This window comes from Tripterygium wilfordii, chromosome 13 (assembly GCF_013401445.1).
Source record: "Tripterygium wilfordii isolate XIE 37 chromosome 13, ASM1340144v1, whole genome shotgun sequence".
NCBI lineage: Eukaryota > Viridiplantae > Streptophyta > Magnoliopsida > Celastrales > Celastraceae > Tripterygium > Tripterygium wilfordii.
The window spans coordinates 225,788-251,229 of record NC_052244.1 but is presented as its reverse complement, the minus strand read 5'-3'; the positions used below and the strand labels follow the sequence as shown (position 1 = coordinate 251,229).

At 38.0% G+C, this 25,442-nt stretch overlaps 5 protein-coding genes, 2 long non-coding RNA genes and 1 pseudogene across 9 annotated transcripts; 5 read left to right on the top strand and 3 right to left on the bottom strand.

The window, feature by feature from the left end:
• The first annotated feature begins 2,291 nt into the window (after positions 1 to 2,291).
• On the top strand, positions 2,292 to 7,063 carry LOC120012236. Its single transcript, XM_038863563.1, has 3 exons — positions 2,292 to 3,036; positions 4,163 to 4,330; positions 4,404 to 7,063. Exons 1-3 carry the CDS (start codon positions 2,506 to 2,508, stop codon positions 6,159 to 6,161), a joined length of 2,457 nt encoding a protein of 818 aa, XP_038719491.1. The 5' UTR covers positions 2,292 to 2,505; the 3' UTR covers positions 6,162 to 7,063.
• LOC120012238 lies at positions 3,098 to 4,534 on the bottom strand. Its single transcript, XR_005471237.1, has 3 exons — positions 4,393 to 4,534; positions 4,145 to 4,306; positions 3,098 to 3,954 (listed from the first exon to the last, which is right to left on the bottom strand). It is a non-coding gene; the product is annotated as an uncharacterized LOC120012238 (long non-coding RNA).
• LOC120012237 (dolichyl-diphosphooligosaccharide--protein glycosyltransferase subunit 4A-like) lies at positions 6,858 to 7,105 on the bottom strand. Its single transcript, XM_038863564.1, has one exon. It carries the CDS (start codon positions 7,103 to 7,105, stop codon positions 6,992 to 6,994), a length of 114 nt encoding a protein of 37 aa, XP_038719492.1. The 3' UTR covers positions 6,858 to 6,991.
• Positions 7,106 to 9,889: 2,784 nt separating this feature from the next.
• LOC120013760 lies at positions 9,890 to 12,072 on the top strand (annotated as a pseudogene).
• A 2,421-nt stretch (positions 12,073 to 14,493) lies between these two features.
• LOC120012957 lies at positions 14,494 to 15,051 on the top strand. The gene is made up of 3 exons (XR_005471316.1): positions 14,494 to 14,635; positions 14,754 to 14,814; positions 14,910 to 15,051. It is a non-coding gene; the product is annotated as an uncharacterized LOC120012957 (long non-coding RNA).
• Positions 15,052 to 15,326: 275 nt separating this feature from the next.
• Positions 15,327 to 17,541, top strand: LOC120013753. Its single transcript, XM_038865684.1, has 5 exons — positions 15,327 to 15,569; positions 15,740 to 15,815; positions 16,359 to 16,417; positions 17,054 to 17,108; positions 17,336 to 17,541. Exons 1-4 carry the CDS (start codon positions 15,327 to 15,329, stop codon positions 17,105 to 17,107), a joined length of 432 nt encoding a protein of 143 aa, XP_038721612.1. The 3' UTR covers position 17,108; positions 17,336 to 17,541.
• A 12-nt stretch (positions 17,542 to 17,553) lies between these two features.
• LOC120012956 (origin of replication complex subunit 2-like) lies at positions 17,554 to 20,872 on the bottom strand. Of its 2 annotated transcripts, none has more exons than XM_038864530.1 (6): positions 20,549 to 20,872; positions 20,331 to 20,437; positions 19,449 to 19,581; positions 18,967 to 19,261; positions 18,230 to 18,457; positions 17,554 to 18,058 (listed from the first exon to the last, which is right to left on the bottom strand). In XM_038864530.1, the coding sequence occupies exons 1-6, from the start codon at positions 20,678 to 20,680 to the stop codon at positions 17,943 to 17,945; spliced, it is 1,011 nt and encodes a 336-aa protein (XP_038720458.1). In that variant the 5' UTR covers positions 20,681 to 20,872; the 3' UTR covers positions 17,554 to 17,942. The 2 variants fall into 2 exon arrangements, with proteins under 2 accessions (XP_038720458.1, XP_038720457.1); XM_038864529.1 differs by having other exon boundaries at positions 17,554 to 18,142; positions 20,549 to 20,868.
• A 436-nt stretch (positions 20,873 to 21,308) lies between these two features.
• LOC120013323 (probable ADP-ribosylation factor GTPase-activating protein AGD6) lies at positions 21,309 to 24,872 on the top strand. Of its 2 annotated transcripts, XM_038865094.1 has the most exons (4): positions 21,309 to 22,376; positions 22,478 to 22,567; positions 23,887 to 24,399; positions 24,620 to 24,872. In XM_038865094.1, the coding sequence occupies exons 1-3, from the start codon at positions 21,591 to 21,593 to the stop codon at positions 24,385 to 24,387; spliced, it is 1,377 nt and encodes a 458-aa protein (XP_038721022.1). In that variant the 5' UTR covers positions 21,309 to 21,590; the 3' UTR covers positions 24,388 to 24,399; positions 24,620 to 24,872. The 2 variants fall into 2 exon arrangements, with proteins under 2 accessions (XP_038721022.1, XP_038721021.1); XM_038865093.1 differs by lacking the exon at positions 24,620 to 24,872 and having other exon boundaries at positions 23,887 to 24,579.
• Positions 24,873 to 25,442: the final 570 nt, after the last annotated feature.

The following is a 25,442-nucleotide window of genomic DNA, read 5'->3' as shown; positions in this document are numbered from 1 at the left end:
GGTTATGACTGTTAACAAATCAAGGCATGCAGATTGAGACACATTAGTTAAGTGAAGTATCATATATACATCCCCATGGTCATTGTCCTTCAAATGTGCCTCTCGATCACAAGTATAACTTCTTCCTATGCGGCACGCTACGATGTAGCGTGTAAACCTCTTACCTCTTAAGTCTTAACTACATGATAGCATGGCCATGTAGTACTCTCTGATGCAATCTCTTGGACTTGGTGTGACAATATAATGTTGGGTCTAAAATAGCGTGGGCCTTTCTTGATGGGCCGATAACGGTTTCAGATTATGCAAACCTAACTAGGCTAGGCCCTCGACCCCACATTGTAACTAGCTACCTATTACATATTTCTTTTGCCTTTTTGTGATTCGTTTTGTTGGTTGGAATGCCAACTTGGTCAAGCAAAAGAATAGTGATGGAAACCTATCTTTCACTAGGAACCACACACATTTATAGTTTTATAACACAAAATTAAAATTGGTTGTAGTTATAGGCCGCAGGATGCCCCGTGACCTGGGGCACAGGGAGCACCATGCACCGTAGGAGGTTGCGAACCCCGATATGATTTGAAGATTTTTGGTTGGCTGTAAATATTATGGACCCACGAAGCAATCCAACGTGTCACTCCTTCAACCCATACAATCATGCCATTTTGGATTCAACAATTAATTAGATGCATTTAATTACGTGACAGAAACATATACAATGTAGGATTCATTCATAAATTACGTGACAGAACACAACACGTATATATAAGTCTTCGAGTACTATTGCTTTGCTTCTATCATAGTTAAATTGTGACACTTATGTGCTCAACATGACAACGTACATGTGCTGAAGGCTTGAGAATACTCAAGATAGAAAGAAGGAAAGACCGGTGAATATAAAGGAATTAAGGCCCCTTCACCCTTGTAGGCTGGTTGTTAAGCTTCCTTTTCATTAATTCCGGAAAATGTCATTCATTGCTAGAGATCAGGATTTCAGACTTTCCGAATTTTGCTGTAATTAAAGAAAACACATTCACAATAGCTAGAAAGAATAACAAGTTTTAGTCAAAAGTAAATGAGATTGGCTTGATGAATTCTTTGTGAGAAAGCCTTTCGGATTGAGGATATACATATAGATCAACCCAACCCGGCCACTAGGATTTGTTCAACAGTACTGAAACACCGAATGGACGGGGCATCAATGCACATGAGTTCCCTCCAGAGGACGCCAGCGATTAGGTATATATGTGAGACCATAGTGCATTAGAAAGTGGCATGTGTTGATCTTGTTTAAATTCTCATCTCAAACACATTAAAGATATAGTCTGGTTTGGGCATAGGTCCGCATGGATTTGATATATATACAAGGTGATTATTCTTTGTAACATTGCACCTCTTAGACCATGATCTGAGGTGATTTTGTTTTGTTTTGTTTTGTTTTCATTTTGTATTAATAAGAAGGGGTATTAATTAATTACATCTTCCTTGACAAGGACAAAAACAATATTTTGGTTGAATTCTGACAATCAGGCTCTAAAGTCATTAGTATGACGTCACTTCGATGTGACCCAATACCGCTGATTAGCGGTTGCGCCAATTGCGAATTAAGTGCCTGCCGGAGAAGAATATGGTTGGCGTATATCTCTCTCTGCAGGTGTTTGGGTTCAGCATTATGTGGGTGTAGAATGGAATTGATTCCACCTAATAATTCATCTGAGTATATATATAATGCCGAATATATCTATCCATGAATTCTCATATGCAGAATCAAGTAAGGATTTAGAATGCGGAGTACTTTTCGTGTATGTGAATAAATAAAATGACAAATGGAATCACTGATATGGGTCCAATATATTTCAAAAGAACGTTAAAACATAAGTCCGAATTTTAGGATTTTACTTTGAGTCTGAGCGACAGAATATCCAAAAAAAAAAAAAAATGTTAACTGCAATTTTCTTCAGGTACAATGAGTACAAAGATGAGGATGCATGTCAAAGTAGTAGAATAAGAGAGACTTTCACAAACCAGCTGAGAGTCGTCCAGGGATTCTCGTACGCTGCAATTGCCATTTGCTTATCATTGATCACAACCATCAATCCCTTTTTGAGTCACAATGCATTGAAGATTAGTAATTGGGTGTGTTTCCTATTTTATTTTGTAATTTATTTGGCTCCATTAAATAATAAATATATGACCACTTCAAAACATATAATTAATCTTATAATTTTCATTAATCTTACAATTTTCATCTCTCTCTTTTATTTATTTATTATTATTATAAACAAAAAATGTTCAAGCTCACTCCCCAACTTGTTGGAAATTGGAAGACTAGAATATTCCATTTTAATTTGTAGTCACATTTCAAATTCTATCCTGCAAACGCGACCCTGTTTCAACAGCTGATCATTAATTTGCTCCTTTGTAGAGTACCTATATAAATAAGAGTGCTCTCCCACAAACCCTCCTAATTTCCAACTCTCCAAACCAAGCTCCAAATTTTGACCAATGACAAGCAACCAAACCCACTCTTTGTTTCGCATGCGCCTTGGTTCAGCCTTAAGAACCACCCTGGCTTGCACCATAGTGGGCTGCATCGCCCTCTACGGCCCCGTCTCAGTCCGCCAGTTACTCCCATTTCCAGCTTTCTCGTACGTGACAACAATCCTAATCGTCTCTGACGCTACTCTTGGTGAAACCTTGAGAGGCTGTTGGCATGCTTTGTATGCCACAATCCAAGTCATGATCCCTTCCACGGGGCTTTTATATGTAGTTGGGCCGGCCAGGTTCACGCGTGGACTGGCGGCACTGGCGGTGGCTGTGGGTGCTTTTCTTGTGGCCCTGCCAAAGTCCACTCCGATGATGACCAAGCGGATTGCCTTTGGACAGCTTGTGATTGTATACGTGGGTGCTGTAGTTCTTGGTGAAAAAGCAGGAGTGTTCATGCACCCAATTCATGTGTCTTTGAATACTGCCTTGGGAGCTTTGGCTTCTGTCTTGGCTATGCTGTTTCCCTTCCCTCGCTTGGCTTACTTTGAGGTACGTTCTACTATTGGTAGTTTCAAGCTCAAACTTGAGGACTTTATTCAGTCTATTATATAGAAAACCATGAGATATCATATCGAAAATCAAGCGACAATTAGGAAGCTCTACATATGGATGCATGAATGTTTTATATATTGTGGCCTGCTGCGACAATAGATAGTCAGGCAGGTGGCCTAGTCCTAGCTAAGAGAGATTCTTTGACCATGAAAGCATCAACCATTTAACCTAGCCTGATCTCTCTAAGATTCCATGAAATAGCAGAAAGCAGAATCTTAATCCTAATCAGACTGACCAACTTTGGAGACGAATATAAAACTTAGATTGATCGTGACCAAATTATGAGCAAAACAATCAATTGGCTTTTTCGAAAATTGTGGGAACCATGATAGGTATCTTATTGTCTGAACGCGATGACCCTAATAGAATCCACACCAGATTCGACTTTTAATAATATGTCGATCCATCCAGAAGGTCGAATGTGTCCATTCCAAATTTCCAATTGTTTAATGGATCCAGGAAAAGTGATGCCATATCCAATTACTGGATCCCATATTGGAAATCAATAGCCCACTAAAGCCATTGCAAGCCCATCAACCTGTTGAACAGCATAACACATGAACATGCTAAGTTCCAAAATCACAATAATGGCTTGTCAAGATCATCCATATCTTCGTGGAGATCATATCCTGCACTTTGTTCTTCGCGGGGTTTATACTCCTAATCCCGTTGATGTTTTGCGCATGGAACCATCGATAGAAAGGAAAAAAAAAAAGGCAGAAGGAATTTGGTTGATATCTTCCCACTTTCATATGATGGGTGACTAAAAGAGGTTTAACAGTGAAGTGGGATTATGGAGTATATGTCCCATAGTTGGCACCCACAATGCCTAGTGATCAGCATCAGCAGGTAAACCTACAAGGACGAGGATCAAGAATATGACTGTTTAATCCAAGCAGACACTGACACGGGTTCCAGGAGGGAAACAGGCTCTCCACAACGTGGTGGCAAGGCATTGCAGGAGTCCTTTAACCGTTTAACCAAAAGGATTCTCAATATTACTTAGGAAAATTGAATAGAGAAGAAGCTAGGATGGCATTGATACCTGTCATTGTATTCGCAGGTCAGGAGAACATGTAGATTATATGCTGAGAATGCTTCAGAAAGATTGAATCTCCTTGTGGAAGCCCTCTCTGCTGAAGATAAACCAACTGCAGCTGGCTTAACTTCCCAATCAAACTTTGTTTCTAAAGCTGGATCCAAACATCTTCAAAGCATTAAACATAACCAAGTAAGTCATCTACCCTTGGCTGAACTTGAGCTTTCACTTGTTCAATCAGCTGAAATTGTTACCTTGTGAACAGGTAGGTGTGCAGTGGGAGAAACCAAATTTTAGTCTCTTCAAACGCTGCTGCATCGACCCAGGAGAAAAGTTGCAGGGCGTGGAAATCCTGATGAGAGGGATGGGAATTGCAATAAACTCTCAACGTTCCTTCCCCGTTGGCATCATTGATGAAGAGCTAAGACATGTTTTACAGAGCATGAAAGCAAACATAAACCTAAAGCTAGAGCATGCCAAGTGCTTTACACCTTTCAGCACAACAGTCCCAGAGATGAAGGGAGAAACTTCTGAGCAACCCTACTCATTGCTACACAGAATAAACGCCACAACCCACGAAGACCTCCCGTCTTTCTTCTTTCTCTACTGCATGGAACTCCTCCAAGATAACTCGCACATCAGTCGACCTCCAACATGTACACCAGCGAATCCACAGAATTCAGATGCGAAAGAAACAGGCGATTCGAAAAATCAAGCTACATCCATTCTCAAAAGGTTCAGGGATAGTCAGATTATAAAAGCAAGTAGCGAAAGACTGATTTTTGCAACCAAATGTTCCCTTTCTCTGGGACTTGCTGTGCTATTTGGTTTGATATATGATAAAGGAAACGGTTACTGGTCAGGGCTTACAATTGCTATCAGTTTTGCAGCCAGACGACAAGCGACATTTACGGTTGCAAATGCCCGAGCACAAGGAACGGCAATGGGATCAGTCTACGGAATCTTATGCTGCTTTATTTTTGGCAGATTTTTGGAGTTGAAGATCTTACCTCTCCTGCCATGGATTGTTTTCACTAGTTTTCTGAGATATAGCAGGATGTATGGCCAAGCTGGAGCAATTTCAGCAGTAATAGGGGCATTATTGATACTTGGGAGGAAAGGTTATGGCTCTACAAGTGATTTTGCAATTGCCCGCATCACAGAGGCATCCATAGGATTGATTAGCTTCATCATTGTCCAGATTCTATTGGAGCCAACAAGAGCAGCAACGCTTGGGAAAGCAGCACTTTCACAAACCTTAGGAGCACTTCAAGATTGCATAGAAGAGATAACCCTTTGCAGCAGCCAAAAGGGGACTCTGGATTCCAAGTCACTGGCCTTGAGGGAAAAGCAGAAGTTGTTGGAATCCCATCTTGATGAACTAGAAAACTACATCAACGAGGCGAAGTTGGAGCCTAGTTTCTGGTTCTTGCCATTTCCTTGTGATTGTTATGACAAGCTCCTGGGATCTATATCAAAGATGGCAGATCTACTACTATTTGCATCCTACACAATCGAATACATCTCTCAAGAATCAAAGACATTTGAAGAGCCTTGGCAGGCGATCCAAGATAATGTCAATGATGATCTAGACCTTTTCCAGGAAAAGGTTAGCTCTGCACTTAAATGCTTAAGGGATGTAGTTTCGATCAAGTCCCTTGAAGTACTTGAAAAAGAGTTGAAAAAGAAAAACATGTCTCATGATGTTGAGCTGGGAAAACCATCGCAAGATGTGACTAGGAAGTTGGGTCCAGATGAAGGGGAGGTGGAGGAGATCATAAACTCGTTTCTTCAACATCCTAAAGCAATAGCTAACAGAATTCATACCAACGACAGCAACGGTGAGCAGGAGAGACAGCTGGCTATTTGTCTAAGTGGCTTAGGATTCTGCATCAGTGGGCTGATGAGAGAAATCATAGAGATTGAGAAAGAAATAAATGAACTAGTTAAAAGGGAGAATCCGACCAGACACATTAATTTGCGTGAGATTTCCTGCACAATGACTGCGGTGCACACAAAATAATCCAACACTACAACTCCTAGTGACATAAGAAGTTGATGCTGTTATGCAATGTGCAAGAGAAGAGCTGCTAAATTACTCATTATTAACTTTTAAAAGCATTGGCTACCGAGTAACATACATCTACAGCATAAAATGTAACTATGTAAGTTTAGTAAGAAGCACAAGGATATGCAAGGTTACCCCAGCAGTTTGTATATTCATAAGCCTCATATGCCTTGCCTATATGCCTTGTGCGGTTTTGCCACAAGGCAACATCGGTTGGAACAAATTCTCGAACGTAGGGGAACAAAGGAAGCATGCCTTTCGCCATGCTATTTGTAAATCAAAGGATTTTCTAATTCACCTCAAACAAATTCCACCATTTGTGCCTTACCTTCTCTATGAACATTATTATAAAGCTTAACTCGATTTTTTTATTTTTTATTTTTATGAATCAAGTTGTGAAACCAAGTGGAAAGAAATTTCCACTCAGAATCTCCTAACCTAAAAACATATTTCTAAGACCACATTTGGCATGTTCCACCATCACAATATCACTGATTCCACCACCTGTGGTCCCTAAATTCAGAGATTCAAACACAACCAGAACCCTCGTCTAGGAAAATTGCAAAAGCAGCATTGCCAGTTATTCAGCCCAAGAAACAAAACTAAACTAAACTAAAATTTATAGCTGTTAAGTTTCAAACATAAAGCACATAAAACGACATATATGGATATGAAGTGTCTACCAAAATAAAATAAACTAAAATTTATAGCTGTGAAGAGACATCTCAACTAAAACAATTCACATCCAATTGCAAAGCACTCGGTCAAAGAAAACAAAAAGACTCTTAGTTCCCTTCATATTTGGGATCAGCCACTACATAATGATAAGCAATTACCAGTGCGAAAATGAAGATACCAAGAAAATTGGCAAAGAAGCCCAGATCTTGATCATCGATCATCTGTGGCAACAAATGCAAGCATATGAAAGTAGATCAGCATCGTGGCTAAGATTATTGGAACAATATACAAGAAAAAAAAGAGACTGCATCCAATAGCATCGGAACCATTGGATTGAGATTCACAGACCATATTGCATACATGATTGACTTATTTAAGATCAAATTCAATGTAACGTGAAGCAATCGAGAAGAAGAGGATTCAGAAATCATACTGTGACAGGCAGTGAGTTGAAAGGTCGAAGCAATCGCCAAATCTTCTTCTTCAGCTTAAGTCAGTCAGGAAACTCGACTCGGTAGGTAAACAGTACATTTTATAATCCCCATACGGCCAAACCAGTGTAAAGAAAAAGAAACGGACAATTGGCAATAAGAGCACTTTAGACAACTTAATTGTAAAAAGGTCATGGACATTTTTAAAATTGTAAAAAAGTACAATTTAAGGGTAATTTGGTCATCTGACTTAAGATATTTTTTAGTTTATACCTACAATACCCTCCTCCTTCTTCTTCTTCTTCTTCTTCTCCCTCCAACTATCCAACTTCCTCTCTTTCTCTCATTCTTCTCTACTAAAAGTTATCTCCTTCTTTCTCTTCTTCTTCTTCTTCTTCTTCTTCTTCTTCTTGTTCTCGATCTGAATTTGTTCTTCGTTGCCTTCTTCTCCGTTTTTGGTCGAGTTTCTCCTCTCTTCATCGCCTTCTTCGTCGTTGCTCAATCTGGACTGCGTCGAGTTGCTCTGCCTTGTTTTTGACAGATCTGGACGATGCTTCGTTGTTCAATCTGGGTTGTGCTTTGTTTTTTTGCAGATCTGAACTCTGATTCGTTTTTTGCAGAGATGTATCACTATAGTATCACTATAGTATCACCATAGTATCACCAACACCAAAAAATCACTAAAATGATACAATGAAACTAGTATGCATACTTCATCTTCCTAATTACTTTTCCTTTCTTGATTTTCTTTTATTGGTTACCTCTCTTATTCGTTTTGGAAAAACATTTATAAGTGTAGAGATGTATCACTATAGTATCACCAACACCAAAAATTCATTAAAATGATGTAATTGAACCAATATGCATACTTCTTCTTCCTAATCACTTTTCCTTTCTTGGTTTTCTTTTCTTGGTTTGTACATCTCTTGCTCGTTTTGGAAAAACATTTACAGCTGCAGAGATGTATCACTATAGTATCACCAACACCAAAAATCCACTAAAATGACATAATTGAACTAGAAAGACATGTAATGCAATCAAATTTACATTCTAACATTTATATCATCATTTTATAAGCAAAAGATATAAATTGAACACTAAATTGGATCTTCTATTTAAAAGTATCACTATTGTATCACAATTCGTGGAGAGAGAAAATCAAATTTGAGGTTATTTTGGTAAAAGATGATCCCAGTGTACTTTTTTAAAAGGATGTTTTAGTGACTGCACTTTTTTACAATTAAGTATAATCTGGTGTACCGGCCTCCAAAAGTCCCAAAAAGAAAATCCAAGAAAGGGCCCGCGGGAATCGAGTCCATATCTCTCACGACCCACGACTACAAGAAGCTAAAAGCGACTCAATGGGCCGTCAAGGGGTGGCTGGCAGTGGCAGACTAGAATATTCCCAAAGCCCTAGTCGCATTAACGTTGCCTTTCTTTTTTATTTTTATATTCGATATTAACGTTGCTGTTAATAGATACATTATATTCATGAGCTAATGGATTATCTGATTTATAAGTAGCCATTTTTAATAAAAACTAAAAATTCTCAATGAAAAGTTTGTAAGATCTTAACAGTTCCATCGTGCTCTCGATTGTCAGAACATTAATTAAAATAAAATAATATGTGTTACACAATTTGCATCTAACGCTTTTAAGTAATTCATATTTGTTACTTCTTTTAAAAAAAAAATGGATTCGATTTTTGATTAAATATATGAGAATACCATTAGATTCAAACCACTATAAATTTTCTTGAACTTTTTTAAAAAAAATTTCATGGCCAAAATTGAAGAGGAAAACAAAAATTAGACGGGTCTTTAATTTATTTATTTTTAAAAGGAGCCCTCCGAATTGGGCTTGAGAAACAATGAATAAGCTGCAGGGAAATAAACAAAATATAGAGGATTGTTTGCTTTGGTTTGTTTTTTGATTTTTCTGTTCTCCATCTTTTTTTAAAAAAATTTTGTTTTTCAATTTTTGTAAGTTGTTTCAAGTAATCTCATATTTTCTAAACTGGACAATCAAATAAAACCAAATGTGTTTTCGAATCCCTCATTCTCTTATCAGTCTTATGTGGTGCAATGCCAAAATTTTATTCGATCCGGATAATCGAATTTGTTCGAATCATATTAAACCAATTTTGGATATTAGTTAGGGGTCCTATTAGTTATATGTACAAAATAGAGTTTAAACACAAAAAATTTGTTCGATATAAAACCGAGTCAAGATTCAAACACAAAACTCTCGTTCGATTTAAACCCATATTCGAATTTATTACATATAAATGATATATCTTCTCATTATTCGAACCATATAGAGATTGATTGATGATATAAGATGACTTATTATAATTTTATTTTATTCTCAACTAATGTCTCTATTAACTTGTTTTGTATTTAAAATTATATAATTATTGATTTCGTAAATTTATGATATTGTCAAACCCCAAATCAAATTTTTTTCCCACCACTGGTGATGGGTTGTACCACTTTTTTCTTGCATCTACCCTGAAGGTTTCTACGTAGCCCAATTGATACGAGAACGAAAAACCCAAAACGAATAATAATCACATAATACTGATAACTAGAAGTCTGGGCTAGAAAGATCAATGGTTCTGCGATTCTTTTTACATTTTTTAACTAAAAGTAAATAAATAAAGAGAAACCCTAGGGTTTTAAGGTTGCTATGTCTGCGGGGATTTGCGGGAAGCGGGTGGCGTTTGAGGAGATCTTCGGATCCTCTTCTTCTTCGGCCAAGAGATCCCGGCGTTCTTATTTTGGATCCCCGACTCGGACTATGGAATTCGGGTCCGGATCAGAAGACGTCGTTTCGGCCTTGCTGCAGATGTTCCCGGACGTAGATCCTGAGGTGGGCCTCGTTTGTTAATTGCTACCTATAATCCTTGCTTTTGGTGCATAATTACAACAATTTTTTTCCAATTCATGTTTTTCATTAAGCTTGGTTTGATTGTGGGTTTAATACAAGCAACTGCATTATAATTTGGTTCTGTATTTAGTCCGACTTGTTTTCATCACATTGTGCAACTATCTATTATCTATATGTATTTATGATTAATGTTGTCTTTGTTGTTCATTTTCCTTCTGACGTGTGATGGTGATTGGAGGTTTCTTTATTGCTTGAACTAGACTGTGTTGCTCACGAGTTGTTCAGTGTGTAAGAGTTTCAAAGAAATATCAAGATTGTCAAATATTTTGTACCTTGAGTATCCCTTTGTTTAATTGTATCCCATCGGTAAAATCCACTCTTAGAAACCATGACAACAAAGTTAAAGATGCAACGGAGAGTTTGCGTGCAATTTTATTTGGCATTGCTGTCGAAAGGAATAAGTCACAGAGCTTTTGTTCTGCAAGGATCGGAAATACTGCTGATATCCCTGGTCAAGATTCAGTTACATGTAAGGTCTTTCTTAATGAGTTTTTTTCCTTTATTGTTATAAATGTCCAAACTGTTGGTCCATTCCAGCTTACTTGTGTGCTTTTTGTTATATGCTGACCAGGTAGTCCAAGGTCTGAGCAAGAGGCTGAAGGTGTTAGGGATGGTGCAATAACCTTTGATAATGAAAATACAATGGATGGGTCCAAGTGGGTGGATTTATTTGTGCATGAGATGATGAACTCTACGGATCTTGATAATGCTAGGGGACATGCTGCCACGATTTTGGACTCATTTGAAGGGAGCATAGTTGCCCACTCTAGGGCATCAAAAGAGGTTGCGAAAACTTTTGTCTCTGCAGTTCTTCTTTGTGGGTTGGAAGATATCATGTGTAATATTTGCCAAAGTGGTTATTTTGTTCATTTGAAAAAAATTATCTGCTTCTGTTTTCATGGAGCAGATGGACCATTCTTTGCTGAAAGTGCATCTACTGAGTTTGTTAAATGACAATCAATCTTAAAGAGAGCTGTTTCAATTCAGCAAGAGCGCAATTTGGAGCGAGAGGATAAGGCAAGTGAAGTGCAACATATAAAGCTTGTGCTAAACCAATACCAAGAAAAAGTTAGAAATTTAGAGGTAATCTTCTTTTGACTATCTGGGTTTATCACTTTATGGTATCATGGTCGTTATTATCTCCATGACGATGATGTTTTGAAATTCATTTGGATGGATGTTAGGTTTGCAGTATCTATTCTGCTCTAGTTCATATTGTAGCCATGGTTTTAGCTAAGCTTGTCCATCTTACTCAACAGCAAGGTTAACCAGTTGACCTTTGCCTTCACTTTGCATGATGAGTTCTTGCAGCATATTGTGTTTTGGTCAATAAGAGTAGTGGTTTTTTGTCTCGCTAGTGCATAGCCATGTGTTTATACAAGGGATGCAGGCTGTTTACTTTCTGAGGAAACTGTGCTATTTGCGAAGCATTAGCAAGGGATGGTTTGCATAATCACTTTCTTGTTTAGAAGACATGATGTGATTTCTTGTTTGGGTGCAGATGAGCAACTATACATTAAGGCTCCACCTTCAGAGGGCACAAGAAAGTAGCTATTTTCCTGGGCAATTTTAAGCCAGACGTACCATAAGGATTCATCAATTGATTTACTGCTTTGTTTCTTCCTTTTTATCTATAGTTCCCAATACGCGATTTGTTTCTTCCTTTATATCTATAGTTTACTATACCAAGAGGTTCCATGTCTTTCAGATCTATAATGGTTGTACTATAATTGGGAGTTGTCCTTATACAGCGAGGCAATATGCCAATTAAGCTTTGGCCGTGGGTATAAATTTTTAGTTTGTGTTGATGAAATTCCATTAAACGAGTTATTGTGCACATTTGACAAGCTCAAATCTAGAGCTAAGCTTTCCCAAAGAATTGATTGTAGAAACTACAGATAATGCAACAGAAAACAGGGGGAGCACAAAAATTATGTAATGCAAGTCAGCATGGCCATTGCATTGGAGGAGCAACCTTGGCCATTTGTTAAACATATTGAAGGCTTTAGTGTGAAGATATTACACCAGTCTATAGTTACAAGCAAATGAAATTTGACGGACGGATTAGCCTAATTTCTGAAATTTCCAGAAGCAAAACATTTAGTCCACCGATGACACTGTGTCCTCCAGATCAATGGATAAGCTGTATCAGCGGCTTCTAGTTCTAGGTGGGTGAGTTCCACGAGACTCTGCCTGCCAGGGAAAACTCTCGGCCGTGTATATTCAGCAAAGATTACCATCCGTCAAGATATTACTGCATCAGCTCAGCCATCATCAAATGTAGCTAAATACAAACAAAATCAGCAGTAGCCGGAGTATTAGCAGCGGAAAAAGACGACGCAGCCGTAGATTTAGAAGAGAATCTCCGGCTAAACTCCATGGCATGGCAATTGGCAAGGGATTTTAAAATTGCTATATTCGTTTTTAAAAACACTCGTGTGGCGTGGCCAATCACACAATAACAAGAAAGCCAACAAGGCAATGGCGTGCCCAGTATTTCTTAGCGGGAAAAAGAAATCCTTAAAAACCCTTCAAACCCTAATTTGGAAATGACAAGTGGAAGTGGAAGCTCTGTTTCTCAATCAAATTCAATACACCTTTGAAATCTGTATGGCTTCGTCTCCTCTCCCCACACAAAGTGTCCCCAACAACAACGATGGAAACAATGAAGATGGCTGCTCATCTTACTTCCAGAAAACTGTGTGTTTTAACATTTTTGTTTGTCTCCTATACTTGATGCTGATTTTTTTAATTGTTATGTGTCTCGGAAAGGTGTGCTTGCAGGATTGGTGGTTGATTAAAGCCGACAAGGACTTTGAGGGGAAAAGATTGGCTGTCGCGGGCTTCACATCCAGAGGGTATGATCTCTTTCGTCTTCTTTTTTCCAATCCTTAATAGTCTTGCAACTCAGGTTCTGTTTTAAGTTATAACTCTTTGAAGTTTGAAGTGCCTTGCTCGTGTTTGTTATTAAGTTTCTCATTTTTTTGATAAAAATTTTGGGGTCATGGGGATGGAATTAGTTTTTCTTTCGAAAGAAGGGGAGCGATAGTTTCTTTAATAGTTTAGATGAATCCAAATTGTTGTAACTTTGTGATTGCTCAAGTCGTATTGGTTTATATTGGTCCATTTAATCTTGTACATATATGTTTCTTAGCAGTCCAATGGTTGTCCGTTATAAGTATTTGTAATGCATTTTGGCTGATTTTGAAGAAATATTGGCAAAGGCATATGGGAATTTTTTTTTTTCCTTTCCATTTTAAGAATGCTCGCTTTTGCTGTTTACTCCACAGGCAGCAATAAGTGAGAGTGTTTTACTCTGCACCCATTACCAGAAGATTTGATGTCTTCACCCTCGAGACAGCCGATGGGATTTGTATCATGATCCAAGGCTTCATGAACAAGTTGCGTACCGTAGAAAACGGGTTTCCTTCCGAGGTAATTCACTTACACTATTGGAGTCCTATGCCTACTTCATCTTCTATGGCTGAGATTAGAATTTAATGTTCCCTTGGTTATCATTGTTAGAATTTTTAGATTTTTGGAAACATGCTTACCTTTGTCCTTATACTTTAGCAATTACATGCATTGAGCAGCATAAACAGTAGTGAGGAATTAAGTTTCTCCTACAATCTCACGAGCTTGTGTGTTGGGCTAAATTCTGTCAAAACACAATATGTAAATGAATCCTTTTTTTTGAATGGAAAATTTGTATTAAAAGGGGCAGTAAGGCACCAAAAAGGTGCAAACAGAGGCTACAAGGAGTCCAAGAGTAGAACATCTAAGACTTTGTTGCCGAGATTGTGATTATCCTTAAGGATTTCTTGTAATAAGACTTGAAGGTAAAGATATTGTTTTTGGACGACCTCCAAAGTAGTTTGTCTTCCTGAGTTCTATTAATATTTGAGCCGTACACAATCAGAACCTAGTGAAAACTTTTAGCTCCCATTTTGAGTTGCTCTGCAAAAAAGAATGTTCCAAAAAGTATCAGCACCTGAAAATTGTTAGGTCATCAATGTACATCAAGCAGCTGGGATTTCTCTTCGAAGAAAAGAGGAACAAAAAAAAAACCCAACTTGCAATTACTATCTAAACTCTTAAGCATGTGGACTAACATAAAAAAACACATAAATGCATGAATGTTCTTTAACTAATTCATTGTAATTTTTTTTCTTGCTGAAACTGGACATTTACATTTATCCTTTACACTTGAACAGGTTTTTAGTCATTTCTCATTTGGTTTTCCAACGTACTGGGAAGAATATGCTAAAAAGTATCTCAGGGAAGAGTCTTCTAAGGGCATTGGTTTCGGAAACATCTCTACCGCGGAGAAAGTAACTACCAAACCTGGTTGTGGAATACATTGTCATTGTGGTTAGTCAATACTTAGATTCTACAATGTGTTTTTCTTCTTCATATATGTCACTCACAAGAATTGCTTTCCATTGTTTTCCTTTCCTCTATGTCTGTTTGGAAATTCCTATGATTGCAGGCTTTAAAGAATCTAAATTAGTTTGACTTTTGAGTAAGTTCAAGGATGTTAATGAAGATAGGTATGACATCAACCTTAGGAAAAGATTAGTCTCAATATGTATGTGGAAAATCACAATTAATGTTTTGGAAAGTTCTAACTTGCATCATAATGCAGCTAGATTTCCAAGATCTGCTGATGAAGTAAGTGTCAGTATAGATTCCAAATTTTCAGATGTTAACCTTGAAGGCACAGAACAACTTACAGCACCGGAAAATAGATCGAAAGACAAGGAAAAGGAGGATGGCAGAAATGCTACTGAGCTAAAATGGAGTAGGAAGAATGCACCCTTGCCCAAGGGCCCTGACGGTGTGATACTAGGTATCAATGATAATTTGTGTGGGGTCAATGATTCAAACATTTCCGATGTCTTTCTTGGGGTTATTCATGAATCCAGGTCTAGATCTCCTGCTGTTGGCAATCGTAAGATTCCAGAATTTTCTGGAAATCATATTGACACCACCATGTCAGTTCCCATGATGCAGTTGAGAAATAGTTGGAAACAGAGAGAAGAACCCTGTATCCAGATGCTCCATGAAGGATAAAGACAAAAAGTTTATAAGAGAGGTAGCTGCGCTCCCTGATGACAAAAGACCCAAGGGCTATTCATCACAATCAGTTGTACACTCTAGGGTGAAAATTGAAGCATCAGAGGCAACACCCAGTCAGTCTGTCAGAAAAATGTCAAGAAATTTGTCGGGGACACCAAAAAGCAAAGGGAAGATACAACACTTATCGGCAAACAAATCTAAAAGGAAAATCATTTTTGATTCGCATGTAAGCCGTTGCCTGTTTTCTATGTGTAATTAGTTATTCCCTTTGCTTGTGGTTTTGAATGGTAGTTTCAATTTTTTGTTAAGTTGGTTGTCTAAATATATTTATTGATATATACACTTGTCTTTTTCTGGTTTTCTTTTAATATGATGTTCATTTTAATGTCTACTCAGGTAAGTCCTCTTATTCAGAAACGAGAAGTATGTATTGTTTCCCCAGAATCCCTGAGCAGTAAAAGATCCAGATCAGGTGATTTTAATATCAGCTATCAAATGTAAAATGATATCTCGCTTTCCACTTTCTAGGCTTCACTTGCTGAAAAGTAGGGTATACATGATTTTTGTCAAGCCAAGAGTGGTCCTTGTTCATGGATATCTGATGAACTTGGTCACAAGTACTTAAACAAAGGATTTATGAACTTCAAATATATAAGTAAGCAAGGGGCAGATTAAATGAATGAACACATGTCCAGGCTTACATTTGTGTTATTTCAAATCAGTGCTATTTGCAGCTTGCAATAAAAACTTGTTTGTTAAATCATTTTGTTCATATATGTTATTAATACTTAGTAGTTAGTATATATGAGAGTGAAGGCAAAAAGATAAAAATCGAGCTTGTTCATTAACATATTTAAAAAGGAGCCTACTTAAAATAGTATGACATGCCATTTTGTAGATTATCTAAATGTTATCTATGAGTAATTATTGTTAATGTTATCTATGAGTAATTATTGTTTTCTCTACATTTGCTTTTTTGCTTACTAAGCTGTATATTTATTTGCATATACTGCAGGGAGACTAGTTGTACCACCACTTCATTTTTGGCGCAACCAAATCCCCATATGTGATGTGGTTAGTCTTTTTCTTTCACGTGTGTAGCTGCTCATCTTAGATGCTGACATAACCAAATCTGGACAGTAGCATTGTGTGCTAAAAAGATTATGTTCCCCAATGAAACACAAGAAGTATAAAATTTGGCACTAAAACATCTTTGATAATTTTATATTGACTTAAAGTTCCATCTGTCTGAAGGGATGGTATAGTACTATTTATGTTGCTTTTATTCTATTGTGGCCACGACATCAGCCATTTTTTTGTTCCCTGTGGTGGTTATCTGCTTAATATGTAAGGTATCACTTACATTCTCTACTTTTGAATATGAAAGGGGGGAATGGGAATGGGAACCTGCAGGGTGACCATAAATTTAGGGATAGGGAAAGGGATAAGGACATTGTTTGGGATGCTCTAATAGAAGGGATAAGACACTAAAAGCAACACGTGCTACCAAGCTTGATCACCATCTACAGTGTGTAAAATTCATGTTTTCATCATCGAGTATCTCAGTTCATTTATGTTGACATGTCACTCATTTAACTTGCAAAGTGTGATATTACCATCAATCAATTATTAGGGAGGTGGCATGATTTGTCATAGCTATTGGGACCTGAATTTATTTTTTATTTTTTATTTTTTATTTTTTATTTTCAGGATCGCAATATGATTGTAATCCAGGAAGACGTGCATGTATTAAAACCATCTTGAGGTATGTCTTCCTAGTCCATGATATATTGGTTAGGTCTTAAGTTCAAGTGTTACCAACAGGAAAATTAACAGCTTGGTTCCGATGTATTAGTACCCTAGGCCATGACAAGTATGTCGTGTTTATAATTAAACTAATCAAGTCCCGCCAGGCTCCAATTTGTTCAGAGTATACAAGTTGAAAATTATTCTCGTTAATGGTTGCCTAAATTATTTGCTTAATATTGTCAGGTTTTTGAAGACCAGAACAGGATGCTTGTATATGCAAAGGAGGTTGATCCTGTTATGGGTGTTGGTTCCGATTCACTACTAGAATTGCCTGTAAATTTGCATGCACATTGTAGCAGTTTGAAGGTCTTTTGCCTCGAAATCAGGGGCTTGAAAGAAACAAAAAAAAAAAAATGAAGTACCATTTCGTGCGAATGGGTGATTTATCATATGCTTATCAAAACAAAAGAAATGAGTCTTGACCGAGATTGCAGACTGTTAAATTGAGCATATTACGCCGTTGACAACTGACAAGCAGGGACCTCCAACTTCAAACAAGCAATTCAATGATCATGCTTATGTGAACAACATCTGTGCCACCATTTAAACATGACTTGAAAAGTTTTAAATAAACCATAGTGCCTCAACCCTTCTGTAGTTCTGTAGAACTTGGTGTATTTCTTTACCATTCTCTAAGTCACCATTTTTGCTAATGAGGTAAAATCTTTAAAGTGATCCAGACCCACGGAGAATAATGAACTAATCGTACCTTGTAGCTTGTCTTTGGATTTAGTGATAAACAGACTGCACAACTTATCCAAGATAGGCACTGAAATTGTCACACACACGACTATTGACTGATCTCAGATATAGTCTTTGCAAGGGCTTCAATTGCAAGAGGGATATATAAGCAATCTTGGCCATCTGAATTTCTTCTGGTCTTGACCAACTCATGATCTTTGAATTCTGTCAAATGAGAATTCAATGTAACTTGGCTACTTACAATAAAACGCTCACGGGAGATTGAGTACAGACTATCAATTGGCATCCCTGAAAGATATAATAATATGAATCTGAGAACACATAAAGATGAAAAGTTTTATAGCTGATGTTCTTTCAAACAATGCTACTACTTACCTTCTTCATCGGGATGCGACAGCAGATACTCTGCAAGAATTTTGAACACACTCTGGGCATTAGGAGTTAAACTTTGTAAAATAATTGTGGCTGTTTTGGCACTTTGGCTGGCACTACCATGAGACAGAATCAGAGGAAAGAATACTCCTTCAACAGTGTACGGTGCAAAGGTCGGAACATGATTCCAATACCAGTTAAACTGCGTATGGACCATCTTCTTGTCCCACACTGTAAACAAAGCAAACAACTGCCATTGGACTTTTCTTCTTCCCTTGAGGCAAACTATAGAGTAAAAAACTTCTGAGATTTTACTAGAAAAACTTTTAGCAGTATTAAGCAAGCAAACCCAAGTAGTGGTGCTACAATCACAATATAATCACAATGAAAGGCTTCCTCTTTTAGTAGTAGGACTGCATGAAGAATGACAAAAATACTAAACTCTAATCGTGGTGCTAAAATAAAAAAGTACATCCAAAGCCACCCTATGTAGACTTTCTAATTCCTAATGACAAAAGAACTTAATAAACATCCTGTATACTTTAATGCATCAAGGTAAAAGAACATATCATCTAAAAGTGATTATACAATTCAAGTTTCAAGGCCATATGTGCAGTAACTGAAATACTCAATGACTTGGTAAGAGGACTTATGAGAAAAGGCAGAAGCAATTATAGCGAACTTGGAATTGCCGCACTTTAACTTATTATTAACACAAACAATGACGAAAACATACTTACAAAGGGGTGCATTCACATGATCGACAGAAGCAACAATGCGAATATGGGAGCAAGAAGCAATTTGTGCAAGATACTGTTGTGTTTCAGAGTCTCTTAATCCAGGCCCATCAATGTTATGAATAACAAGGCATATATCAAAGTCATTTTCATGCTTTCTTGATCCATTCAAAAATGAAAGAAGATCGTCCATTGATCGAGAACTAAAGGGTTGTTGAACTTTGCCCAGGCTTGCTGAAGTAGTCTTTCCACTGCTTTTCAATTGATCCCACAAAACTTCAGCCATGGCAACCACAACCTGAATTTGAAGCATAAAAAAATGTGACTGTGCAAAAGCAGAAAATCACCAAATGCTAAAAAACAGAACTACTGAAAGTCCAAACTGCATACGAGAAAAGCAGTGGAAAATATGTGTGGGTGCAGTGCACACGAGTCAATGTCGGTAATTATATATGGTACTGGAACTGAATTTAAGTAAATCATACCTGTTTTATATTAATTGACTGAAGATAGCCATTGATTACTATCACAGAATACTCCGTTAATGCAATTGATGCAAAGTCTTCAAGTAAGGCCTTTTTAGATCCAAATCCATACATAAGAAGGGCAAAACCACATCTGACACATGAGAAATGAGAAATGAATGGCATATAAAAAGGTAAAATAAGGTAGGCTGCCTAAACAATAGCAAATTTGTGTGATATATCCTGCAGACATAATCAATTTACAAATGACAAAAAAACCCAAGAAAAAGAATATTGGCGTGTCATAAAGAAAAGAACAAAAAACTAATGCTTAAGTTCAGGAACCAACCTTGTCTATTTTAATCTATTGAAAGAAAAGAGATCAACTACAAAAGTAGTCTGGAACTGAGTAAAACAAAAGTAATGCATACATGATTGATCACACAGTATAAAAGAAGAAAGGGAGGAAGGACCGTGAGAAGAAGACAGAGAAGTTTTGATAGAACAAGAGCTTAACTTAATTTCTTTCAACAGAACGGTGTATTACAAACAATAGTTCTCTATACAATTGATGAGGGAGTTCATATAACTTTTGACAAGTTCCATCTAAACTTCATAAAATCATCAAAGAGATAAGTGCCCGTATGTGCATATATTTTACTCTATATTCCAATTTTGTAAATTATCACGTCCAGGAAATCTAATCGTCATAAATTCATAATTATCTCCAATTCATTTCAATGCTCCTCAAGACCGTGAAATACCCAATATAATATATAGCACCATATAAAACGATTTATTAGAAAGCCTGAAACCGGTAAAAGAATTGAAAACCAAACAAATTCATTATATATATAAAGCAACCGTTTCGCCTTGTATAATCCACTAGATCAAGATGCATACCTCAACTCAAAAACCCACTGAGGATATAAACTCTTGTAACTTTCCATCAAAGCCGAAACCTCCTTCTCATGTTTAGGTTCAGAGTTAGCCATCGCTGCTCTCAGTTCCTGCGCATTAAAAATAAAAAAAAAATACAATAAAGGCACATTCATTTGGGAAATTTATACAAACAAAACACAAATTCGATTAGATGTCAATTGATGAAATTGAAAGGGCACCTGTTCGTCAACGAGGCCAATATCGGAGAGCTTGTTAGTTGACTTCTTGCCGGAACCGCCCAATTCCTTCGCCAGAAAATAGTTTCTCGAGAATCCGAATTCCTCCTCATCCCTGTCGTCGATTTCGTCCATGATACTCCAATAGTCCGACTAAGCAAACCAAGTGCAAATCCAATTTGAGAGAGAATACAAAAGCTGAACGAAAAAAGCAGATTCACAATTTCCTTCTCTTTTTGAGCAGACTTTGCCTTCTCTTTTTGAGCGCGCCCATGAACCATGCCCAATCCTTGTAAGCCTTTTTGAGAATTTTCAATCTACGGAATTTTGGTTTTTTAGTTTTTATCATGGGGCTTCTTATTACCTGCCCAATCTTTTTAACCAATTTTCCTATCATTGGACTTTTTATTAGATCTGATTTCATACCATTCTCCAAGCCCAAGCCCAAGCCCAATCCTCTTTTTCTTTTTTTGAGTTTTTTTAAATCTCCTTCCTTCTGCTAGCTTTTACCACCCAACGATTGGGGGGACATCAATTCATAATAACCCGAAAGTTGAGAAACACTTCTGAGAATTTTCAATCGTTGGACTTCTTATTTAGCTCTACACGCCCAATCCTTAAGCCCCAATAATTACGTATATTTTGTTATGGTCCAATCCTTATCATTTAAAGTTTTAAACCCCAATCAAAAAAAGGCCAAATGTTGAATTAATATAATATTAAAATGTGCACAAAGTTAAGTGGCAGGCATGTCCACTTTGGATCAGACTTGTTTTAACAGTGTCCGGTAGCATCTAAAAAAACCTAACCGGGTAGAGAACCGTTTTAACGGTGTCGGCGACGCGCGCTTTCTTCCCCGCGGCATCCGGTATCATATAGGCATAGAAATTTATTTTTAAATATTCTGATTTTTCTTTCCAATTTCTATTTCCGTCCAATTCTCTTTCCTTTCTTTCTTTCTTTCTTGTCAATTGTCACACCCATTCAATTCAAGCGTTTTGTTTAGAGAATCCGGTTGAGATAGATCGAATCGGATCGGCTTCCAATGGCGGCAGCGAATAGCCTTCGGATGCTCCAGGCACAGCCTGCCAACAAGATCTGCGTCGATTGCTCCCAGAAGAATCCTCAATGGGCTTCCGTATCCTACGGGGTCTTCATGTGTCTCGAATGCTCCGGCAAGCATCGGGGCCTCGGCGTCCACATCTCTTTTGTCCGATCTGTCACCATGGACTCCTGGTCCCAGATCCAGATTAAGAAAATGGAGGCCGGTGGCAACGACCGGCTCAACGCATTTTTGGCTCACTATGGCATCCCTAAGGAAACCGATATCGTCGTCAAATACAATACAAACGCTGCCAGCATCTATCGCGACCGGATCCAGGCTCTAGCCGAGGATCGCTCGTGGAGGGACCCACCCGTTGTCAAGGAGGTCGTAGGTGGCAGCAAAAAGAAGCCACCATTGGCACAGAGTGGCGGTTATCAAGGGAATAACGCAGGATGGGACAATTGGGACAATGACGACGGGTTTAGATCTTCCAATGACATGAGGAGGAACCAATCGGTGAGTGATTTTAGAGGCGGGAGAGCCGGCGGTGCAGCGGGAGGCGCACCTGTGAGGTCAAAGTCTACCGAGGATATATACACGCGTTCACAACTGGAGGCATCTGCAGCTAATAAGGAGAGCTTTTTCGCGAGGAGGATGGCCGAGAATGAAGGTCGACCCGACGGGATCCCTCCCTCTCAAGGGGGTAAATATGTGGGATTCGGATCGAGTGCTGCGCCTCCGCAGAGGAATGATTCGTCCGGGGATATGCTTTCTGCTGTTTCACAGGTGATTCATGCATCCGGAATTGCTTTACATAACCAGTTTTTACATGCCCTGTTTCTTTTCCCTCTATAAAGTCTTCTTTATATCTTCTGTTACTTCTGCAGGGATTTGGTAGGTTATCTTCGGTTGCTGCATCTGCCGCTCAACAGGCAGCCAATGTGGTCCACGCAGGAACAATGGAGCTCACCTCTAAGGTATTATTCTGATTTTGATTTGCCTTTTCAAAGGTAATTAGGATAGGAATTAAGTACATGAGAGTTGAGTGTATAAATTTGTTTTTGTTAACAGACCGTTTTGTTATGCAATTCTGGGTTCTTTTTTGATAATATATTATTAGATTCCCTCCAAATGCTCTGCATTAAGCAGTGTGTATGAAGTCATTGCGGGGAGGAAATAGTTTGTTATGAACAAGTGAAAATTGTTTTTTCTATGTGGCTGCCTAGAATCCATCACATATGTAGAATGTAATTCACGTGGCTTGTTGCTACAAGAAAATTGTTATAACAACTTTCCAGTGAGTAGTTGAATTATCGGAATATCTGTTAACTGTAGTGTTTGGAGAATGTGCTTATTGTTTACACATGAACTGCTCTCTTTAGTGATCAATTTAGAATGGTGTACTCAGTGTTGTGTTGCCCGGGGATGGAAATTTTCTCAACGTATTGTTTGACCTTAGGTTGAGTTTAATGATATGGTTGGGTATTGAAAGAAGAGTGTCATGTTTATGTTTGCTTAGAGAAAGCAAAGTGTTGAGTAGACAAGTAGTTATTATGACTTGCCCCGTTGTCTTGGAATCTATTCTCTTGTGCATCCCTATCATCTTCGACCTCTGGGTCTCTTCTTTGCTAGATTAGAAAGCGAACTTTAGAAGCTAAAATGGGGATTGAGGATGGTGTTGGATTAATGACTAGAATAAAAGTAAGCCTATGGATTGGGAGTGTAGAAAAAGATTAGAACTCTTTTGGATGAGTGAGCATGAAATATCACTTTCTGGGTTGACAAACTAAATAGATTTTTTTGGGATATTTGGTGCCACTCGGCTACGATGAGAGAAGCATCTGAATTGATTTTTCTTGGCTAAGCATAATGGTACCAAGTTGAGTGTCAATATGTTAATTTCATAACTCTTGTTTTTGTTACGCTATCCAAACAAAGAGATCGGTTCATTTAATTCTTGTCCACTTTCTTTTCTATTCTATTAGTTCTTCTTGTATTTACATTTTGAACATCTTGTAAAAGATTGTTCCTTAACTTGCTCTTGTTGTAGCACCAATCACGAGTTACCAAATCTGAAATTGAGAAGGTAGCTACACAAGCTAAACAACTCCCATGCACTACGCTCCCGCAATGGGCGGGTTTCATGACATGCAGGATGTCCACAACCTTATCCTCACACATAATAGGTGGAAATATTGTTTCCAGGAATTGAACCCATGATCTCACCACTGCAATTTTACCACTGAGGACACTTGGAAAGTAATGAGCATTAATAAATTTTATTTTCTTTTTGTAGGTGAAGGAAGGTGGCTATGATTACAAGATGAATGAAACTGTTAATGTTGTCACTGCAAAAACAACAGAGATTGGACAAAGGACATGGGGCATTATGAAAGGGGTCATGGCAATGGCCTCTCAAAAGGTTGAAGAGTACGCTAAAGAAGGCGTGAACTTCAAGGCAGATAATTGGCAACAGAATGACGGTGAGAGAAATGGATATTATCAGGAATTTAAACAGGAGAACAAAGGCTGGAATTCTCCCGCTGGTGGACAGTCCTCATTGAGTGGGCATTATAACTCTCATAGCTCAAGCTCTTGGGATGATTGGGACCCGAAAGATAAGAAGGAAAGTACTGCTGGAGGAGAGGCGGCTTCACAAAATAACGATGGTTGGGCTGGCTGGGATGATGCGAAAGATGATGGATTCGATAACTTGTACCAGAGCACCTCTGACAAGAAGGCTGTTGGGCACAATGGAAAATCTGATGACGCATGGACAGGAGGAGGCTTCCTTTAGTTGAGCATTTTTGTAAGCTCCTTTCTTATTTTTCATTCTTAAAAGCTTTATGGGATTATTTTTTTTTGGAAGTGCCTATTGCATCTGTAGTTGAATAACTTGTTCAATGTTTGACATCTCAAGGCTTTCATTTTTTATTTTTATTTTTTTCAGTTTTCATAAGCTTTTCAGTGAAGTGAAATCATTTTTCAATCTTAATATGTAATAAAATTGTGATCATACTAATGGCCAGGTGGAGATAACAACTTATAGTCTTGTGGAAGCATTTGTGTCCCAAAACATGGCGGTTAGTATTCAAATTGATGTCTTGCAAACTAGTAAATACGATGGAACTGAACTTGTGCCGAACAGCTTGAAGAATTAGTTGGCTTACTGTATAATCACATCAAGGAAGAGATGCCTTTGTTGAGGCAATTCAATTCTTACGGTTTCTCCTCTGAAGAAATTTACTGGGGAGGTCTGCCTCCGCCTATTGAGAGTAGTTTGTTTGTATCAGTGTTTTGAAAACCGGACCGGACCGGCCGGTCGGACCGGTCCAACCGGTGACCGGCCACTTGTCCGGTCCGGTTGAGGTGCCAGAACCGGTGATTGGTGAACCGGGATATTTCCGGTTGAACCGGCCGGTTCTTCGGTTGAACCGGTCAGAACCGGACCGGTTTTGACCGGTTCGGTCATTTATTAATGTTAATAAAATATTTTTGAAATTTTGTTATTTGTAGGGTTTGAACTCATGACCTTTTGTTCATTAAAAAAGGTTTTAACCACTAGGCTATGAGATTTTCTTTATTTAAAATGGTACTTTATTTGAATATATTGTATTTTTATGAAGTTTTCTTACATATTATATGCATATAATATAAATATATATATAAATAATTCATTACATTAAAACCGGTTCGAACCCGGTTTGAACCCCGGTTGAACTTTTGAACCGTGAATCAAAGACTTTTCCGGTTTGATGACCGATCCGGTTTTAAGAACCTTGGTTTGTATATGTTAGGGGGGTGATTTGCTCTATCAAATTACTTAAATAGTTAAATGACTAGTCATTTGAA

Bases quoted from the DNA above. Each gene is read 5' to 3' on its own strand.
- LOC120013323 (XM_038865094.1), top strand. From the start codon at position 21,591: ATGGCGGCAGCGAATAGCCTTCGGATGCTCCAGGCACAGCCTGCCAAC. The intron at 22,377-22,477 runs GTGATTCATGCA...TTACTTCTGCAG, and splicing joins TGCTTTCTGCTGTTTCACAG to GGATTTGGTAGGTTATCTTC. The intron at 22,568-23,886 runs GTATTATTCTGA...TTCTTTTTGTAG, and splicing joins CAATGGAGCTCACCTCTAAG to GTGAAGGAAGGTGGCTATGA.
- LOC120013753 (XM_038865684.1), top strand. From the start codon at position 15,327: ATGAAGGATAAAGACAAAAAGTTTATAAGAGAGGTAGCTGCGCTCCCT. The intron at 15,570-15,739 runs GTAAGCCGTTGC...ATGTCTACTCAG, and splicing joins AAATCATTTTTGATTCGCAT to GTAAGTCCTCTTATTCAGAA. The intron at 15,816-16,358 runs GTGATTTTAATA...CATATACTGCAG, and splicing joins CAGTAAAAGATCCAGATCAG to GGAGACTAGTTGTACCACCA.
- LOC120012236 (XM_038863563.1), top strand. From the start codon at position 2,506: ATGACAAGCAACCAAACCCACTCTTTGTTTCGCATGCGCCTTGGTTCA. The intron at 3,037-4,162 runs GTACGTTCTACT...TTGTATTCGCAG, and splicing joins CTCGCTTGGCTTACTTTGAG to GTCAGGAGAACATGTAGATT. The intron at 4,331-4,403 runs GTAAGTCATCTA...CCTTGTGAACAG, and splicing joins AAAGCATTAAACATAACCAA to GTAGGTGTGCAGTGGGAGAA.
- LOC120012956 (XM_038864529.1), bottom strand. From the start codon at position 20,680: ATGGACGAAATCGACGACAGGGATGAGGAGGAATTCGGATTCTCGAGA. The intron at 18,458-18,966 runs GTAAGTATGTTT...CTTTGTTTACAG, and splicing joins TCATGTGAATGCACCCCTTT to TGTGGGACAAGAAGATGGTC. The intron at 18,143-18,229 runs GTAAGTAGTAGC...TATATCTTTCAG, and splicing joins GTCGCATCCCGATGAAGAAG to GGATGCCAATTGATAGTCTG.
- LOC120012237 (XM_038863564.1), bottom strand. From the start codon at position 7,105: ATGATCGATGATCAAGATCTGGGCTTCTTTGCCAATTTTCTTGGTATC.